The following is a 20,469-nucleotide window of genomic DNA, read 5'->3' on the forward strand; positions in this document are numbered from 1 at the left end:
CCTCAATGGATGCACATTTTCATCACTTTTTTTTTTAAATTTTTTTAATGTTTGTTTTTGGGAGAGGGAGAGAGAGAGAGGGAAAGAGAGAGAGCGAGTGAGCAAACGGGGGCGGGGGGCAGAGAGAGAGGGAAACACAGAATCCAAAGCAGGCTCCAGGCTCTGAGCTGTCAGCACAGAGCTCAACGTGGGGCTCGAACCCATGAACCATGAGATCATGACCTGAGCTGAAGTCAGATGCTTAACCTACTGAGCCACCCAGACACCCTCTCACTTTCTCCTTTTTAACATTTTACACAATGCTGCTATGAATATCCTTGTAGCTAAATACGTGAGAATGTATCTGATATTTTTCCCTTTGGGTTAAACTCCTAGGAGTGCAATTGTGGGTCCAAAGGGATGCAGAATTTTAAGACTTTTAACATATATTGCCGTATTGTCCTCCAGAAAGGCTTTACTAGTTTAAACCCGTCAGTAGAAGTCATTTTCCTGTAACTTTGTATCCTTTAAATGAATCCCTGCTAGTTTGATAGGTAGTAATGTTTTCTCATTAATTTATACATTTTTCGTTCATGTTATTAGGAGGACAAAAGTTTTCTTTGTTTTTAACCATGTATTTTTTTCTGTACTATGTATCTGCTCATCTTCTGATCTCATTTTCTTATTACTTTGTGTGCCTGGGTGCACACATGCTTGCATAGCTCCTCATAAATTAAGGATAGTCATCCAAATATAATTTAAAATTGACTATTTTTTTCTATTTAGATATATCTAGGGAAATGCAAATGAAACAGCAGTAAACTACCTCACAATACCCTTACTAGTACAAATATTTTTTCAGACGCTAACAAAGTTGTATAAAGCTGGAACCCTCAGCTGTCCTGTGTGGCTTTATAAACTGTTCAGTTCTTTTGCAAATGACACAATAATACATTTTAAGAGCGGTAACAATGGACATGTCTTTGACCCAATAATCCCGCGCCTGGGAGATTACCACAAGATAATAATTGAAACGTGATGGTCAATGCCCCAAATCATTTATTGCAGCAATGACTATAATAGTGACAAGTTAGAAACAAATTAATGAATTAGAGATTAATGGTTAACTAAATTAGATTCATCACTGAATTATTAAGCTAGCATTAAAAATGATTAGGAACATTATAGACTGACATACAACGGTGGCCATATAAAACCGTGGAAACAGAATATGAACTTATTTCAATTTTATAGTTATAACTATATAAAAATATACATAAAAAAACAAAACCTTGGAGGAAATACAATGGCTTGGTTTTTGTTTGTGTTACCAAGTGTGTGTGTATAGAGTGTCCAGGTTTTAAGACTAACATTTACTGAGTGAGTACTGTGTCCATCCCACAATAACACTGTAAGACAGGGATTGATGTTATTCTCATTTGACAGGTAAAGAAACTTGATTCCCATGTGACCTATAAAGAAATTTAACTTTTGTTATGGATGTTTTCAAATATATATAAAAGTAGCAAAATGAACCCTGTGTAACGATCACTTAGCTTCTACAATTTCAAGTTTACATTTTTTAAAAAAAATTTTTTTTTTCAACGTTTATTTATTTTTGGGACAGAGAGAGACAGAGCATGAACGGGGGAGGGGCAGAGAGAGAGGGAGACACAGAATCAGAAACAGGCTCCAGGCTCTGAGCCATCAGCCCAGAGCCCGACGCGGGGCTCGAACTCACGAACCGCGAGATTGTGAGCTGGCTGAAGTCGAACGCTTAACCGACTGCGCCACCCAGGCGCCCCCAAGTTTACATTTTTAGTAAAGTCATAGAATAGGGTTGTAACCCATATACCCTACTCTAAAACCCATGTTTCTCATTACAGTCCTGTCTTGACTCTTCATTTTGTCATTTGATGCTATTGAATATCTATGATGCTTACTGGTTTTGGTAAAATAGACGTACAAAAGCATTATAACTTAAATTTATAGGTTGGTAATAAGATGGAGAAAGCACTCTCTTTAAACCACATATATTTTGTAATAAGCATTTTTAGTTGCAGTGTTCTGCAAAGACAAAACTTGCTGATACAGTTCATCCTGCTTTATAAATCTTTGACCCATTCATCAGACTCTGACCACTCTAAAGATAAAGGATTATGGTTGTATTGGTCTTTCTGACTGAAGTGGCCTTCTGCAGATTGAGAAATTGTGTAATTATTAACTACAGTAATGGATATGTACTTGCAAGTTTCATCTGGTATCTTAATGAGCTTTAACCCTCTGAGTACACCCAAAACATATCCTAGAATCATTGAAATTTATCAGTTGTCTATAACAACTCTCCAGTCTGTGTATTTTTGCTTTGATAAATATTTTGTTTCCCCTGCCCTCACCTAGGATGCCCACATCCCATTCCCCTGTTCACATACTCACAACTCCTATAAATTACTGGATTTCATAGCAGCAGCCTTAGGTATAAAGACTTTGTAAAAAATTACTGTTTTTTTTTTAATTTTTTTTTTTAATGTTTATTTATTTTTGAGACAGGGAGAGACAGAGCATGAACGGGGGAGGGTCAGAGAGAGAGGGAGACACAGAATCTGAAACAGGCTCCAGGCTCTGAGCTGTCAGCACAGAGCCCAACGCGGGGCTCGAACTCATGGACCGCGAGATCATGACCTGAGCTGAAGTCGGACGCCCAACCAACTGAGCCACCCAGGCGCCCCAAAATTACTGTTTTTTAAATTAACAGGACCATACTTTCTAGCCCATTTTTTTTGGTGTGTGTGTGGGAAGTTCCACACTTTTGTTTTATAGAACTGATTCATTTCAGACATCTCTTTTCCCAGGAGATCTTTTCTGAACTCTCAAGATGCCCTGTGTCACCTCTGTGCACTTCCCCATCCTCCCCTGTCTAGAGGGCACATAGAGCTCTAAATCTTGGGGACTTATGGCCTCATGGCCCTGTAACCATAAACCATACTAGAGTTGAGTCGAAGGACTGTGTAATCCAGGCTAGATATAAGGTCATTTAGTCAGATTTTCCCTTCAAGAAAGCTAAATAGAACGTTGCTTTTTTTTTTTTTTATCTACTGTGATTGGGTCAAATATAGTGAAACTAGAAATGTGTCTGATAATAGGGAGAGTGGTTGGTTAAATATAGATTGGTAAAGCATAATTGGATATTTAGTAGTTAAATGAAGGAGATTAGATGAAATTCTGCAGAGTTGTGTGGAGTGAAAAGAAGATGGTCCAAGGAAAAAGAAAGAAGAACCAGAGAGGTAGAAGAAACAGGAAAGCATAGCATTCTAGAAACGAAGGAAAGAGAGTTTTATGATTGGAGTAGTCCTGTACTGTGAGTGCTTATTTGACAATTTGGACTTCACTGTTGTCTTAACAGAGATAAGAAATAGAAGTCCGTTTGCAGGACATTTAGGAGCAAAGGTTAAGTAAGGACACAGAAGCAGTGAGTGTCTTAAACTCTCTGTAAAAACGTTCTGGAGATTAAAAACGTTCTGTAGCTGGTGTCTCTTGGGTAAGGCAACTAAAGCTGCCTTCCTGGGTCCTGTGCTGGAGTGGGGGCAAGGGGACTTGGGGGCTGTATTGTACTCCTTTTTTTTTTCTGTATTTATTTAAATTTAGTTTCAAAATTTTGTCGTTAACTGTAGTCCAAAGAGCCTATGAAAAATGCAGATAATAGGCAGTCCTATTTTGGTTGGTAGCCCCCACCTTCTGCTTTCTAGGCACACCCCTGCATTTAATCCCATGGCAGTTCAATGTCACTATTGTGAATTGTCATTTTATCTCTCATCAGACTATTAAAACTCCCTGTTGTTATCGCTGAGTTCCCACTACTTAGCATAATGTCTGGCACATAGTATTGAGTAGGTATTTGTTATGTGAATGACTGAATGAAGAAACCAACAATTATCTGTCTCTTAAGCACAAAGTAATTCCAATTTGATGCTCTCACAGGAAAAAAAAAAAGAATGTTTCAGGAAAGAGGGACTTACAAACAGTTTCAAGTAGTAGTAAGATAAGGATCAAATACTGACCTTTGGATTTAGCTATTAGAGGGCATTGGTTTTCATAGTAAAAAGTGTTCTAGCAAGATGCTTGGAGTAAGAGCTGTATTTAAGTGAGTTGAAGAATAAATGGGAAATAAGAACATAGAAACAAAATAGAAGTTTGCTTTTTTGTTTTGTTTTTTAAAGATTTGAGATTAAAGGGAAGAAACCATTGGAGAGAAATCCAAAGATTTAAGAGAAGGGAGGTCATTATCATAGTAATTTTATACATTTTATTTGAAAATAAGTATTCTCACCTGCTTGTCAGTCTGTTTTATTTCTCCTGCTTGGTTTGAACACATCTTCACAACTTGAAGGTTTTTGCTCTGCTATTTGGGGGCCCCCTAGTGGCCAATCTGGATAATGATATATAAGTAGTAAATTGTTGATTGGTCCAACATATAAATTATTCCTTACACAGGTTATTCTTTCTGTGGATTAGACAAAGGTGGGATATGTAGTTATGGTAATTAATGATGCTTACTTCTCTTTTATTTGTCAAAGCTTGACACCTAAACACTATAATTTTGTTTCTATGGTAATAATTCATTATTGTGAACCTTGAAAATTGCAGTGTATCTTTGTTTAGCTGCTAACGCATTAATAACTGCCATCATTGTGCTCAATTCTTACTCTGCAATGTTAGATTTGGGTCCTTTGTTCTACAACTATTGGAACATCATATTCAGTTTGAAGATTGTAAAAGAAAAACGTGAATTACCAAGCAAAAAGGATTTAATTATTATGAAAATAATGCATGTTCATTATTCATCACAATAAAACTTTTAAAATAGAGAAAAAATTTAAAAATCATCCTTAATATTGCTTCTCAATGTTTTTCTTTCTAGGATTTTTTAATATTAAAATATTTTTGAACAATATAAGGAACACCTCTTTAACCACACCACACTAAAAAACAAAAAACAAAAAAAAAACATGTTCAGAACAGTTCAAGCCTTTTACTCTTTACCTATTATATCCCCATTCCTCTCTCCCAAAGTTAACCACAATCCCTAATCTGGTGTTTTATACTCAGGCATATTTAAAAATGAATATATTGTAATTCAATACAGAGAGTAGCTATACTTGTGGTGAACATAGCATAATGTATAAACTTGTCAAATCACTAAGTTGGATATCTGAAACTAATGTAACATTGTGTGTCAACTATACTCAAATTTTAAAAAACACAAAAAATATTCAATATATTGATACCAAAAGTTACATATTTTTCAAATTGTTTCCTTCATTTAAAATTATATTTGTAAGATGTATCCATGCTGACCTGTAACTGCTTTTTACTGCCATATAGTACAGTAATCTTTCTCTGGATATTCCACGATGTATCCATTCTCCTCTCCAAGGGCTTTTAGGTTCCAAATTTTTTTTGCTTATAAAGTATCCCATGATCATTCTCATACATGTTTTCTTGTATACGTATATATGACCGGAGTTCTCCAGGGCAGAAACTTGGAAGTGGAATTATTTGGTAGAATGCTAATTTCCTGTTCTACCAGCAGTGTGAGAGTTCCCCAATCTTAGGTATCTCTGCATAAACCTTTTTGCAGTCCTGTGGGTATGAAACAGTATTTCTTAAGAGCAACAACAAAGAGGGCCACCTGGGTTGAGTGGCCTACTCTTGATTTTGGCTCAGGTCATGATCTCAGGGTCGTTGGATAGAGCCCCGTGCATTGGGCTCTGTGCTGAGCATGGAGCCTGCTTGGGATCCTCTCTCTCTCTACCTCTGCCCCTTTCCCTGCCTTGTGTTTGCTTGTGCACACGCCATGTGTGTGCTCTCTCCCTCTCTCTAAAATAAAATAGTAAAAAAAGCCAACACAGAAGTGAAGACTTGTGTTACAGGATATTTGAAACATACAAAAGGAGAGTGATTAGTGCAGTGAGCCTCTGTGTGTTTCGTCATCCTGATCACACACGGCCCATCTTGCTTCATCTACACCCACCCTCCCTCTCCCTCCCAGTGTTCTAAAGGAATCTGAGATGTCACGCTGTCTTGCCTGCAGATACTCCTGCGTCTCTAGCACGTAACTCTTTCATACATAGCCTCGGTATCGTTATTCCACTAAAAACTAACAATAATCCCTTAATGTTATTAAACATTAGAGTTTCAGTTCCTCCAGCTGTCTTGTAATACAGGTATTTTTACATTTGTGTCTTCAAGTCAGAATCTGAATAAGGTCTGTACATTATAATTGATCTCAGTCTACAGATTCCCTCCATTCTCCCTTATGACATCTACCTTGCGATGTTAGCAGTCACTTATACTTATTGCCTAGAAAATCTGCTACTTCATCAGGAGTGGCAAAGTGGTGTGTTTCTGTCATTTCTTTTTTATTTGTTGGTTTATTAGCAGGATACCTCTGTAAAGAGAGATTTCTTCTCTTTAAATAGTTGGTCATCTTACAATACTGTTAGTAAAGAAAGGATAAAGTTTCTTTTCACTCACCAGCTTTTAAAACAATTGCTTAGTCACCAATATCCTCTCAAGGTGATCACTAAGTGAGCTTGTTTTAGTTATCTTTGTGAACTCATGGGCTTAAACATATTTGGTGATTTGGTGTGTTTCAACCTATTATGGTAATTATTCTTATTGGTTGCTCAACTTTGGCCAGTGGGAACCTCTTTAAGTTGGCTCCTGAGTTATTTTGACACCATCCTAGTAGTCTTTGCTAGTTTTACTGCTGCCTGGTGTGATGAGATATTTCAGGTTTCTTTTGTACTCTTCCTGCTCCAGACCTGGAATCAGCCATTTCTCTAAGGAGTGCTGGTTACGTAGCTACCATCTGCATAGCACACACATTGATGTTTCCAGCTCATTGTAACATTGTTTACATAGATAGTTTAGGCAGGCTGAGCTATTCTTATCAAGGAATGGTGGGAACCCTCCTGGAATTTAAATTCCTAGATGCCAACCTGGGCCCACCTTGCAAGCAAGTCGTCTTTAATGACGGTAGTCTCAGGCCTTACTGTGTTACCTCTTTTCTGCACAGCTGACTATTAGACATTTTGTGTGGTGGGGAGTACGTAGAAAGTGGGTTGAAGAGTCAGGAGTTCAGAGGAAAGGTTGTGATGGAGGTAAACTTGTGATAGTCATTCGTGTATAGAAGGTATTCAGAGCCTGAGGCTGAGTGAAGTCACTTCAAGAGTGAGCACAGAGAGAGATCCAAGGACAGGCCCCTGAGCAAGAAGTTTGGCAATGAGGAGGAGCTAGCAGGGGAGACCAAGAAGGAGCAACTGCTGAAATAGAATGAAGTGGAGTGGGAACCAAGAGAATGTAGTATCCCTAAAGCCAAATTAATAGAGTGTTCAAGAAGGAAGGCATGGTCAGCAGTGTCAAATGCTGCTGATGGGCTGAGTGAGCTGAAGATAGAGAGTTGACTCATCATGGCAATGTGGAGGTTATTGGGGGCCTCGAAATGTGCTGTTTTAGTGGAGTGGTTTGGACCAAAGCTTGAGAGGAGTGGGTTTAAGAGAGAACGAGAGAAGAGGGAGTATAGACAATTCTCTCAAGGAATGTTGCTGAAGAAGGGAGCAGAATGGTGCAACAGTTGGAGCGGCAAAGAAGGTGAGGAATAACAACATGAGAAGGAATGGTAGCATGTTTCTATGTGGATGGAGATGCTCCAGTACGGAGCAAAAAAATAACGTAGGAGCGAAGGGGAGAATTATTGGAACCTGAGGAAGCACAAGGGAATAAGATCTAATGTCTAAGTGAGGAAGAGATGGCCTGGCATCGAAGCATGGACGGTCCATCCATAGTAACAGGAAGGTGGGCACAGTATATAATATGACAGGGGTGGGTTGGTAGGAATGTTGTTGAGAGCTTGTAAATGGAGATGGTGGTAGCATGGTCACCAGCTGTACTTGAGGACTGGGGAAGAGATTCTGGAGACTTAGAGAATGAAGAGGTATGAAAGAGCTCCTTAGTGAGTGAGCAGATAGGGAAAGATAGATTCCTAGGTACCACCTGGAAGTTAGTGCTAATGAACTTAAAATGAGACTAGTTTTCAGATGAAGGTGTAATTTTTTTTTTCCTAGTTACTTCTAGCCCATGGGCTATAGGTGCAGAGTAGGTGGTGATTCAACCAGTGTTTGAGTTCAGCTGGGCAAATATCTTAGTGAGGAGAGCAGTAGAATTAGCGATGTGTGCTAGGGAGTGATTATAATAATGGACCATAGCAGCTGAGCTGGTTAAGGAGGGAAGTGAAGAAATGAAGCTGTAAAAATGTGGTATGTATGATCAGTTGTAGATCCCGCACGTTCAGAAAGTTGTTGGAGTTGTGCATTTAGAGGGAGTGAGTAGGAAGATGGGAGAAGCTAGTTAGAGAGTTGAATGTTTAAAATTGAGTTTAGGGAAGGGTGTGCAGTTATTGATAATGGGAGGGTACATGACTATACAAATGGATAACTGGGGTAAGGTGGAGAATACAGTCAATGGAGGAGAAGAGGTCAAGGAGCCGAGAGGCCAGGGATCATCCACACTGATATTGAAATCATAAGAATTATAATTGGATAAATTATTAGATTTGGAAAAGGTGACAATGAGTGAATCTTCAAGGATAAGAGTGACAGGAGATTATAGTTGTCATTTCTTGATGGTTCCTCCTTCCTATATACTTCCATACTTCTATATGGACTTTTCACGATTTGAAAACTTTTCTTTTTACAAAGGACCCTATACTCTAATCAAAAGTCCTTAGTCATACCATGGTTTTTCATAACTCTGCCTGTTACTGATGCTGTTTCCTTTGTTTAAGTGCTCTTAGCCACAATGCTTGCTTTCCGTAGCTGTGTTCTTCCCTGGCTGATGGTCGTTTCCTGTTTATAGTCTATAGTATCCATTACATTATTTTGAGAATGTTAGTTTACACTCACTATTTTTCCCTCCTTTTTGTTTTTGTTTTTTAATTTTATTTTAACTTTTTTATTTTAGAGAAAGAGAGTGTGTGAGTGGGGGAGAGGGGCAGAGGGAGAGAGAGAATCTCAAGAATCTCTACACTGAGTGTGGAGCCTGACATGGGCCAGTCCCACGACCCTGGGATCATGACCTGAGCTGAAATCAAGAGTTGAACCCTCAGTCACTCAACCTACTACTAGGCCACCCAGGCACCCCTCTGTTTTGTTTTTTTAAAACCAGGCTGACAGTTCCCTTAGGTCAAGAGCCTTATCTATCTTTTTGTCCCTGGAGCACTGTGAAAGAGTTCTCAACAAACTCCAGGACTGGATCTCTTTTTTTTTTTTTTTTTTTTAATTTTTTTTTTTAACGTTTATTTATTTTTGGGACAGAGAGAGACAGAGCATGAACGGGGGAGGGGCAGAGAGAGAGGGAGACACAGAATCGGAAACAGGCTCCAGGCTCTGAGCCATCAGCCCAGAGCCTGACGCGGGGCTCGAACTCACGGACCGCGAGATCGTGACCTGGCTGAAGTCGGACGCTTAACTGACTGCGCCACCCAGGAGCCCCGGACTGGATCTCTTTAATAAGTTCCTTTTGAAAGTCAGTTATGATCAAGTAAATCATGGTACAATTCTTCATTTTTACCTTAATGAATAAGATGCTTTCGTAGATGTACTTATATCAGGTGCCACAGTTAATGAAAAAAGTTTAAATTATAACGAGTTTCTTTTATCCATGTATTACAAAATGACTACTCTTAATTCTTTGTATTTCAGAGAAGATTTAAAAATACAGAAGTAATTATTATGCTAACAGATTGGAGTGAGCATAGATGACAGTCACTTCTACATCTTGAAGAGGGCCTCAAGCCTCAGTTTTTTTAATTTTCTCTTGCTTCCCGTTTGAACCTTCTATTTTGGTCTTGGGAACTGAGTTCACAGTTGAAGGAAGGAGGCCCCAAAGTTACTGAGATAGTCTATGGAGTAAAGAAAACAGGAAATTTAAAGGTGACTGTAGTACAATTAAACCAATGCTTTGTTTTTCCTTCTCTACTAACTTGTTATTTAAATGTAATTAAACACCATTTGATGTCAGTGTACTTAGCTTTATTTTTTTTGTAGTCTTTTTTTAAGTATCCCTTTTAATGTATTAAAGAGTCTTCATGTGAGGATATTTTCTGGCTATTTTGATTTCCCTTTATGATTTCTTGTATATTTATGCCTTTCGTAATTTAATGGAATACCAAAATAAACAACCTTTATTATGTTTTTGATGGCATATAATAAGTTAATATATAAAAAATCTGACAAAATACTCATTTAAATTTTTTTTCAGAAACTATGAGTGGAGGATCTCAAGTCCACATTTTTTGGGGTGCCCCAGGTGGTCCACTGAACATGACAATGTCACAGGAGCGAACTTCTTTAATATCCGATGATGACCCCTGGAAAAAAATTAAACTTTTATACAATCACCGTTCTTTACATCCAGGGGATGAAAAAGGCATGCACGAAACTCTTGAAGACTATCAAATCCTAGAAGCTGTTGGCCCTCCAGATCTCCCTCGTGGTCATTTTTTAACAAAGGCGATGAATGAACCTGTTCATGTGAAAGAAGACTTTACACATTGTATTTCTGAAACGGAGACTGGAAAATCCCAGAAGAGTCACCTCTTAGGGGTGAGTGATATAACTAGTTCTGATGTGCAAATACGTGAACTTAAGGGCAGAGTTCAGCATTTAACTGAAGGAGAAAAGTATCCAAAGCTTTTCGGTGACAACAAGAAAATCACAGATGAACAGCACGAAGATCAGTCAAATACATGTGGTCAAAACTTTCAAAAAAATGTCTTTCAGTTAGATCATAAGCATGCCGCTGCACTGGATTTGGTCTGTGGTACAGAACACATTCATACAGGGCCGGGAGCTGTTGAAACAGAATGTGTGCCAACCGGACATTATGAGGGACAAAACCAGTGTCTAGGGTTCTTTTCCTTGAAGACGGAAGATAAGCCAAGGTCTGAACCTGTTAGAAGGGTCTCAGACCTTAAAATATCTACTGATACTGAATTTCTTAGTATAATGACTGCCAGCCAGGTTGTTCTTTTATCTCAGAGGAGGTATAAAGGACAAAATTCTAGAAATAAAGGGCCCACAAGTGTGGAGATTGAACCAAAGGCAAGTCATGGGGAAATAAGGATAACTGAAGATAATTTGATTCAGCCTAATAATGATTTTGCAGGAGATGAAAGTGGACAAAACCAAGCACATTCCCTTGAACTCTTCAGTCCTATTTGTCCTGAAACAAAAAGTGGTGACACTCACGTGAAGCCTGGTAAAGGTCTTGAAGAAAATATAAGATCTCAGGAACTTTTCAATTTTGAAGACAAAGTGCCCCCCAGTGATGTATGTATTGAGTCCTATTGCTCAGGAATCCTGTGTTCCCAACTAAATACCTTCCACAAAAGTTCTACTAAAAGAGGTTGGACCTCTGAAGATAAATTGGGCCATTCCAAAGCTCTGTCTAAAGCCTTCCAACCATCCAAGAAAATTAAGTTGGTTTCTGATGCAAGAGATCCTACTGCAGCAGTGGGCCAGAGGCATGTGTCTAGTTTTAAGGGGATTAAAAAGACATCATTAATAAAAAATTGTGATTCTAAAGGTCGGAAGTATAATTGTTTAGTCATGGTATTATCTCCATGTCATGTGAAAGAAATAAATATAAAATCTGGGCCAAATTCTGGCTCTCAAGTGCCTTTAGCAACGATTGTGGTAACTGACCAATCAGAAATTAAGAAGAAGGTCGTTCTGTGGAGGACTGCAGCATTTTGGGCACTTACAGTGTTTCTTGGAGATATAATTTTGCTCACAGGTAAGGTCATCATGGGATAGTGGTAGCTTAAAGCTGTAGGCTTTTCTGCACTCCCACATTTACCCCGCCTTTTTACCGTTTGCCTCTGTGGGAGCCAGCGTGGTCCAGCCCCTTCCAGCATCTGCTTTGGTCTCCTAACCATTGCCCTGTATCCTGTGCTTTGCTGTATCTGGGCCTGTGCTCTAGTCTGCTTTGTTCTGAACCTCCCTTCCACTCCTCTTTTACGAAGCCTTCCCTGGTCGCACCCTTCCTTCATTCGCTCTGTTAGCAATCAGGTCATATCATCAGGCTTGCTCTTTGTTTTCTTATGGCTTTGTCTACGTGTGTCTTATTTTTAAGCTTTTTCTTTATATTAGCAGTCTTATGAAAGGACAGTGTTTCTACTCCTTACTCCCTGATAATGCTGTGCACATTGCATTCTTAGTGAGGGATCAGAGACAGATTTTCTGTTGTGTTTTTAATTACTAAAATTGTATTAATCACATTTGGAAATGTGGAAAGGAAGACCTTTTGATAGTAAACCAGCCTCATGTCACCACCGGTAATGTTTCGGAGAGTTACCGTCCCGTTGTTCTCCCTGTGCTCCTTAGAATGTGTATACGTACGCAGAGGATGGTTGATGTTTATTGGGAACTTATTTTGTGTTTTAAACTTTGCATGTATGTCAACTCATTACAACAACTGTATGAAAAAGGTATGGATTATTATCCCCATTTTTTACTTTGAGGAAACTGAGACCCAGAAAAGTAAAGCCACTTACCCAGTTTCACACATCTAGGAAGTGGCAAAGCCGGGATTTCACCTAGACTCTGGAACCCATACTCTTACTATATACTTGTAATCATTAAGAACATTCTTTTTTTTTTTTTTTAATATAACTTATTGTCAAATTGGCTAACATACAGTGTGTACAGTGTGCTCTTGGTTTTGGGGGTAGATTCTCATGATTCATCGCTTACATACAACATCCAGTGCTCATCCCAACAGGTGCCCTCCCCTCCTCCCCCGCCATCAACCCTCAGTTTGTCCTCTGTATTTAAGAGTCTCTTAGGGTTTGCCTCCCTCCCTCTCTGTTTGTAGCTATTTTTTCCCCCTCTTCCCTTCCCCTCCAGTCTTCTGTTAAGTTCCTCAAGTTCCACATATGAGTGAAAATATATGATATCTGTCTTTCTCTGACTAACTTATTTCACTTAGCATAATACCTTCCAAGGAATGGTTTTTACCTTGCTTCTTTTTCTGACATAAGAAATCTAACATTGTGTTACAGGTTCTTCATTAATTGAAAATAAATACACATTGTATTAGACCAGAGATACCAGTCATTTTAAGGATGAGTCCCAGACTGGGAGGAAACTGATTAAGCTCAATAACGTGTCTAAAGAAAGAATGTGGTAGAGAAGAAGAGTGGGTGAGCCTTAGAAGCTTGGAAAAAGAAAACATGAAGGCAATCATTAGTGGTTCCCACCTAATGGCTTGCTGGGGGAATGAGAGCCTTGGCTATTGTACATTAGGTGCATCAGGCTGTACATCAGGTGCAGCCTCTAATAAGGAGATAAACGTGGGCTATAACCCGTAGGCCCAGCACGGTCCCGTCCCACTGGCAATGTCATCTTATTTGTTGGCAAGGCGGTTCATCCAGCTCCCTCTGTTCTGATTCAGTGCTCACTGAGCTGCCCTTTGCTTACGATCTGGCTTCCCAGGTGTGAAACTGCCTACAAGGTGAGAATTGGCTGCCAATGTTGTTTCTGTGGCAATTAATGCCTCAGTGAAAATTTAAAAAAAAAAAATTGTGTTCTAGTTTTTTTTGTTTGTCTCATGAACCTGTTTAATGTGAGCTTATGTTGCAGAGCTGAAATCTATTTTGGGGATGCTGACAAAATCAGATTCCCCAGACTATAAAGAGAGAGCTGAGCCCTGGACTGGTTATTTTACCAAGGCAATTACTGTCACTGTGTGGGCCCCATAGGAGGACTTTTCCTGGCAGATGGAAACTCAGACCTGCCATCTCTGTGTTTTCCCCTAGTGTCCATACAGTTGTTAGCAACTAGGTAACTTCCTGTTAAGTGACTTTACCGCTTTACTTAGCCATTTTCTCATTATAGGATATTTAGATGATTTCTATCAGCACCTTTAAAAATAATATCAGGGTTTTTTTTTCCCCCTCTTTTACCTTATTTCCTTAGTAAAGTAATCTAGTTCACCAATTTCTGAATAAGTTTCTTTTGTTTGTGCGGACAGATGGAAACTTCATGGAAAACGGAGAAACCTATACTTTCCTAATTAGGTAGTAAAATTATATTTACATAGAAATTTGTAGGTAAAATCCTATTTTAATTAACAGCATCCAATTGTACATTATTATATCTCTATGTTGGATATCTCATACTATCTACTGATATACACCCCAAAACTGAAAATTTTCCCACAGCAGATGTATTCTAGATCACGTTCCATTCAGTAACACAGTTGACCTTTTGCTGTTAGACTTTCAGCAATAGAATGAAGAGATGCTGTAAGTAAGGATGGTCTACGGGAGACTGCTGACCAGAATTCAAAGAGGACCTTGGGCCCTATCTGTGGGAAACCACAGATTTTTTTTTAATTTTTAAAAAAAAAAATTTTTTTTTTCAACATTTATTTATTTTTGGGACAGAGAGAGACAGAGCATGAATGGGGGAGGGGCAGAGAGAGAGGGAGACACAGAATCGGAAACAGGCTCCAGGCTCTGAGCCATCAGCCCAGAGCCTGACGCGGGGCTCAAACTCACGGACCGCGAGATAGTGACCTGGCTGAAGTCGGACGCTTAACCGACTGCACCACCCAGGCGCCCCAAGAAACCACAGATTTTTAAGAACAAATAGGAGAGGCTCTAGGGCATATAAGTGAGAGGGAATCAGGACAGCCAGGAGGCAAGGGCTGGGCCATTGATTCTACTCCACCCTGTCACCAGTGATTAGCAAGTCACTAACCCAACATAGGTTTTACAACCTAGTTTTCCAAAGCCTGTCCTTGAAATTTCTTACTTGTTCCTTCCTGAAGAGCAGGCATCCTGATGGTCAGATTATGAAGAGTCTAAAATGCTGTCCTAGCTATTTCTGAGCAGGCAGAGGGGAGCTGAGTGTTTTTTAAACTAGTTAATGGATCACATTAATGTTCGTGAAAAATTACTCATTGGCCCTGGGGGACATGGATTGGAGGTGGGAAGGGGACCTACCAGGAGAGAAAGGAATGCACGATATAAAATAGCACTGTCAAGGGCCGGCGGGGAGACTCAGGGGGCAGTGTTCAGCAGGTGGGGGTTTGGAGACAGAAGGTGGGGAGGGAGAGGTAGACGTTCAGGATGACTTCACATTTTAATTTACCTGGCTAGCTCCACAGTGCCAACAAATGAGATGGGTAATGTGAGAAGAAAAGCAGGTTTGAGCAATTTTTGAATTTGGAGAGCCAATAGAATATCCAGTCAGGAATGTCCGTGAGGCAGTTGTGGATAAATGGGTAAGTGGGTTTGAAGCTGGGGAAAGTGTCTGGCTGTAAATTTGGAAGTGACTACTTGGAATGTGTGCATCCTTGTTTTTCTTCCTTATTATCTCAAAAATTGGCTACTATTAGGATATCTTTATACCTCTAGCATTTTATGCACTGTTTATATTCTTTTATGCACTGTTTATATTCTTCCAGAGATTGATATGTCTCTGTCTCTAACTTACAGTTTTGCTCTACTTGAAATTGTTTCTACCTGTTGGTATATTTAGTATATTTATTTACTCTGTTAGACACTACTGTTTTGGAACCATTACTTTGCTTCCTGCCCCTAAATGATTTCCTTTTAATTTCTCAAAATAGACACTATAACATTTTTTTTTTTACATGAACAAAAGCCATTAAACCATTCTTTGTGGAGCAGTGAGCTTCCATATTGATAGTGTTTGAATATACAGAAGTAATTCTGTTGTTGCTATTTTATCATTTTGTGGCTTTAGGCAGATGATTTAACCCACTTGAACTTTAGTTGCCTGGCCTGTGAGAGATGTTAATAATATTTTGCTATGATTGGCAAGTTAACCACAGTGTGAAGGAATTTATGACATGATCAGAACTTTTGTTTCCCCCTGTCTAGATGTTACTGTTCATGAAGATCATTGGGTTGGTGAGACAGTACTACAATCAACTTTTACCAGTCAGTTATTAAATCTTGGGAGTTACCCGTCTGTCCAGTCTGAAGAATGTAAGACACGTTTTAAATGTAATCATTTCTTAGTATTCAAAAGTATATATACATATTAGAAAAAAAAGTTAAAATAGTAATTTTACGAAATGTTTTCTAAACAGGTTAGCTGGACAGTATTGGTTTATTTTCTTTAGTAAGACTGAAAATAGAATTTATAAAAATAAAGTTGTACGTTGTAAATCATATTTGTTTTAAGAAATATTGGGGTTCAGTTTCCATTTTCTTACTTTTCTTAGAGTTTCCACATAGCGGTAGTTCTTAACCTTTTAGGGAGTCCTAGCTCTCTTAGAGAAGCTATGTGCCCTTTCTCCAGAAAAATAGACTTAGGTAGATAGACACAGAATTTTGCACATAACTCCAAATGGTTCCCTGGACCTCTAAAGTTCTCTGTTGCCAGGCTAAAGTTCTCTGTGGGGTTCCCCAGCCTCTGGTTAGGAACCCTTGAGGTCGTGAGAAAAGCCTGGGCCTCCCAGTCAGCCAGTTGTGGTTTGAATCCTTGTTCTTCAGTCCAGAACTGCAAGGAAAGACTACCTTCCTTCTCTGACATCCATTTTCTCTTCTTTAAAATCAGCACTGAAGAGCCCAGAAGCTATCTTTTTCTCCAAGAAATAAAAAAAAAAAAAAAAAAAAAAAAGAAAACAAAGTAAGGGAGATAGTATAAACTGGTAGTTATAGTCTCTGGAGTCAGAGCAAGATTTGAATCCTGGCCCTACCACTTGCACAGTCTGTGTCTTCCGGCAAGTTACTTAACCTCGTTGTACCCTTGTTTCCTCATCTGTGAAATGGAAATTAAAATACATACGTAGCTTATAGGGTTGCTGTGAAGATTAAACGTGAGGTATTGAACCTGCATGTAATATATTGAACCATGAGGTATTGAACCTGCATGTAATATATAATAACAATACAGAAATATTAATGGGAGAAATAGTAAGCAAAATGTATTTGATGGAATACTGAAACAGTGTCATAGAAAGATAGCCATGAGTACATAAGAATACACTGATTTTACAAGAGATAAATTAGAATAACAAGAAAGTTGTGTGGCATGTATGGAAGGTACAGCATATTCCAACCCGTGAATAATGAGTATTCTCAAAGGAAGGCAGGGTAAGTAGAAGAGAGTAACAACAGTTAGAACAATAACAAAGGTGTTTGGAAAGGGTTAAGATTTCCCTGTTTCCGAGGGAAACTAGTCAGCAGAAAATCAGCACTGACATGATCTCATAAAATAACTAAAGTTGAGTTCTTCACCTACCCGGTTTATATGTATGAAGTGTTGATGTTGTTTGAGGCACTGTGCACTGGGGGTACAGTGGTGAACAGTGTCCCCCTGGTGCCAGCCTTCGTGGCGCCGATGTCCCTGTGTGGCGGGCCGATAAGGAAGAACCTATAGACATGAGGGTGATCATGAATGCTATGACGGAAACTAACAAAGGGCAGAGATGGGAATACCATAGATCTGGCTGCGAAGGGCTGCTCATGGAGCTGAATTAGGGAGTTAGGAAGTTACTGTAGTAGTCGAGGTTGAGAGATAATGGGTGGCCAGCAGAGATAATGAGAAATGGATGGATTTGAGATATAGCTTAGACAGACCAGTTCTATAGAAGAAATAGAGAAAATTATTCAAAATTAGTTTAAAAATTATACAAAAATGTTGCCAGGCTCACATCGTTTCACAGGAGAATTCTACCAAGAGACCAGATAGTTCCAGTGCTCTGAAAATTCTTCTAGAATATTGAAGAAGGAAACTTCCTAATTCCTTTTATGAAGTAAGACACTGACACCTAAACCAAAGAAAGACATTGCAAATAAGAATACAGACTAGTATTGTACATGCATACAAAGTCTAAACAAAATATTAGTAAACCAAATCTAACACTACCTTAAAGAAATAATGACCAAGTGAGATTTTTTCCAGAAATGGAAAGATGTGTTTCAATATTAGAAGATCTATGACTATCATATACCATATTAATAAATGGAAAGAAAAATTGTATGATTATTTCCATAAATATTGACAAAATTGAGCACCCCTTTATCATAAGAAGCTCTCCAGGAAGTGGAGTTGAGGGATACTTTCTCCTTCAGGATCAATAAATATAATATCAATACAGTGGTAACAGTTACAATACAGTTGATACTGTGTCACTAAAATGGATGTATTTAGTCCTAATGCCAGTATTTTATTTAATGGAGAAACACTAGAGGCATTTCCACTAAAATCCGGAACAAGGTAAGGATGTACACTATTTCTGCTGCTCGTTGCTCGTTATCATGATACTGGAGTTATCAACCAATACAACTAGACAAGCAGAGGTATCTGGATGGGTGAAGAAGAGTAAAAACTATATGTGCAAATGCTTTGATAACATATCAGAAACACTCCAGGGAACCAAAGAATCAATTCAAATGATAAAGGAATTCAGTGGTGCAACAGGATACTAAAATTAATGTTGAAACCGTCACTAGCCTTCCATACACAAACACTGAACAGAGGACATGATGGTAGGGCAAAAGTCATTGGTGAAAGCAAAAAAGAAGATACTTCGGAATACATTTAACAAGAAATTTTCAAAGCCTATATAAGGAAAAAAATTTAAACACTCCGGAAAGAAAGAAAGACAAGAAGAAATGGAAGCACAACATTCCCTGTTCCTGAATAAGGTGACTCAACATTATAATGGTATCCGGTCTCCATAAGTGAATTTATAAATTCAGGGCCGTCTCAATAACAATATTGGGAAGCCATGCTATGGCATATACAACTTGATACTAACCTTCATATGGAAAAACAAACATGCAGGAATATTCAGGAAAACATTCAAAAAGAAAAAGCACAAGGGACCATGCTTACGAGACAGGCATTAAACTGTAAAGCCTCTATAATTAAAACAGTGTGATACTGGTACATAAATAGACAAATCGACCCGTGGAATAGAACAGGAAGATCAGAATTAGACCTGTATACATATAATTTAGTATATGACAAAGATGTTATCTGAGATCACTGAGGTAAAGGTAAACTTTTTAATAAATGGTGGTGAGGCAACTGGGTAGCCATTTCGAAAAAAGACAAAATTAGAACAGTATCTCACACAAAATAGAAGAATAAACTCCAAATGGATTAAAAATCTAAATATAAAAAATATAACCATTCAGTTACTAGAAGGAAACATGGATGAATTTCTCTATCATCTTGATGTAGGGAACACTTTCTTATTATTTCTCAGAATTCGGAAGCAGTTAAAGAAAAAAAAGACAGATAAATTTGACTGTAGAAAAATAAAATTTTGCATGCCCAGAAGCACCATTAACAAAGCCAAAGGACAATCGGCAGACTTGGAGAGAATATTTGCAACATACACCTAGACGAAAGGCTAATATTCCTAGTATAGGGAGAACTCTTACAAATTGAGTGACAAAGGACCTGATAGGAAAATGGGAAAAAGACCTGAGTCATTCAAATTAAAACTACACAGAAATTTTATTTCTTACTATCAGATTGGCAAAAATTTAAAAATATGATAACACATGCTGTTGATGAAGCTGTGGGAAAACAGGCCCTCTGACACATTGCTGCAGGCAATGAGAATTGCTGCAGTTTCTGGAGAGATATTTGGTGATACAAAATTACAAAGTACGTATGTACTCAGCTTTCAACCCAGCAAGCCTACTTGTAGGAATCTGTCCTAAAGATACGATTATAACAACATGAGGCAGTATTTGTAATTGCAAGAGGGAAAAATTGGAATGCCTGTACATAGTAGAATGGTTGATTAAATTGTGTTACATTTCCACAGTGGAATACTATGCATAACTAAATTATTTTTATTATTATATTTTATTTAAAAATTAAAATTTTTAAAAAAAATATTTATTTATTTTTGAGAGAGAGAGAGAGAGAGAGAGAGAGAGTGAGCATGAACGGGGGAGGGGCAGAGAGAGAGGGAGACACAGAATCTGAAGCAGCCTCCAGGCTCTGAGCTGTCAGCACAGAGCCTGACAAGGGGCTTGGACCCATGAACTGTGAGATCGTGACCTGAACCGAAGTCAGGTATTTAACTGACTGAGCCATCCAGGTGCCCCTTAAAAAAAAAATTCTTTTTAACGTTTATTCAGTTTTGAGATAGAGACAGAGCATGAGTGGGGAGGGGCAGAGAGGGAGACAGAATCATTCTCTGAGCTGTCAGCACAGAGCCCTATTTGGGGCTTGAACCCATGAACCGTGAAATCATGAGCTGAGATGAAGTAGGATGCTTAACTGACTGAGCCACCCAGGTGCCCCATTATTTTTTTCTTTTCTTTTCTTTTCTTTTCTTTTCTTTTCTTTTCTTTTCTTTTCTTTTCTTTCTTTTCTTTTCTTTTCTCTTTTCTTTTCTTTTCTTTTCTTTTCTTTCTTTTCT

General features: G+C 38.5%; 1 protein-coding gene and 1 long non-coding RNA gene across 7 annotated transcripts in view; one reads left to right on the forward strand and one right to left on the reverse strand.

Moving 5' to 3' along the window:
• The window catches only part of SHLD2 (shieldin complex subunit 2), an 85,537-nt gene that overhangs the window by 39,660 nt on the left and 25,408 nt on the right, over window positions 1-20,469 (forward strand). For all 6 annotated transcript variants that reach the window (XM_040485644.1, XM_040485642.1, XM_040485647.1 and 3 more), the window contains 2 exons: window positions 10,300-11,835; window positions 15,953-16,060. In XM_040485644.1, coding sequence (XP_040341578.1) covers window positions 10,305-11,835; window positions 15,953-16,060 — 1,639 coding nt within the window. In that variant the 5' untranslated portion in view covers window positions 10,300-10,304. The remainder of the gene's footprint in view (window positions 1-10,299; window positions 11,836-15,952; window positions 16,061-20,469) is intronic.
• The window catches only part of LOC121036901 (uncharacterized), a 13,642-nt gene continuing 2,701 nt past the window's right edge, over window positions 9,529-20,469 (reverse strand). Inside the window, exon 2 of the long non-coding RNA XR_005793525.1 lies at window positions 9,529-9,940. This is a non-coding gene — a long non-coding RNA (uncharacterized LOC121036901). The remainder of the gene's footprint in view (window positions 9,941-20,469) is intronic.

Source organism: Herpailurus yagouaroundi, unplaced genomic scaffold, assembly GCF_014898765.1.
Source record: "Herpailurus yagouaroundi ecotype Mexico unplaced genomic scaffold, PumYag 163, whole genome shotgun sequence".
Taxonomy (NCBI): Eukaryota; Metazoa; Chordata; class Mammalia; order Carnivora; family Felidae; genus Herpailurus; species Herpailurus yagouaroundi.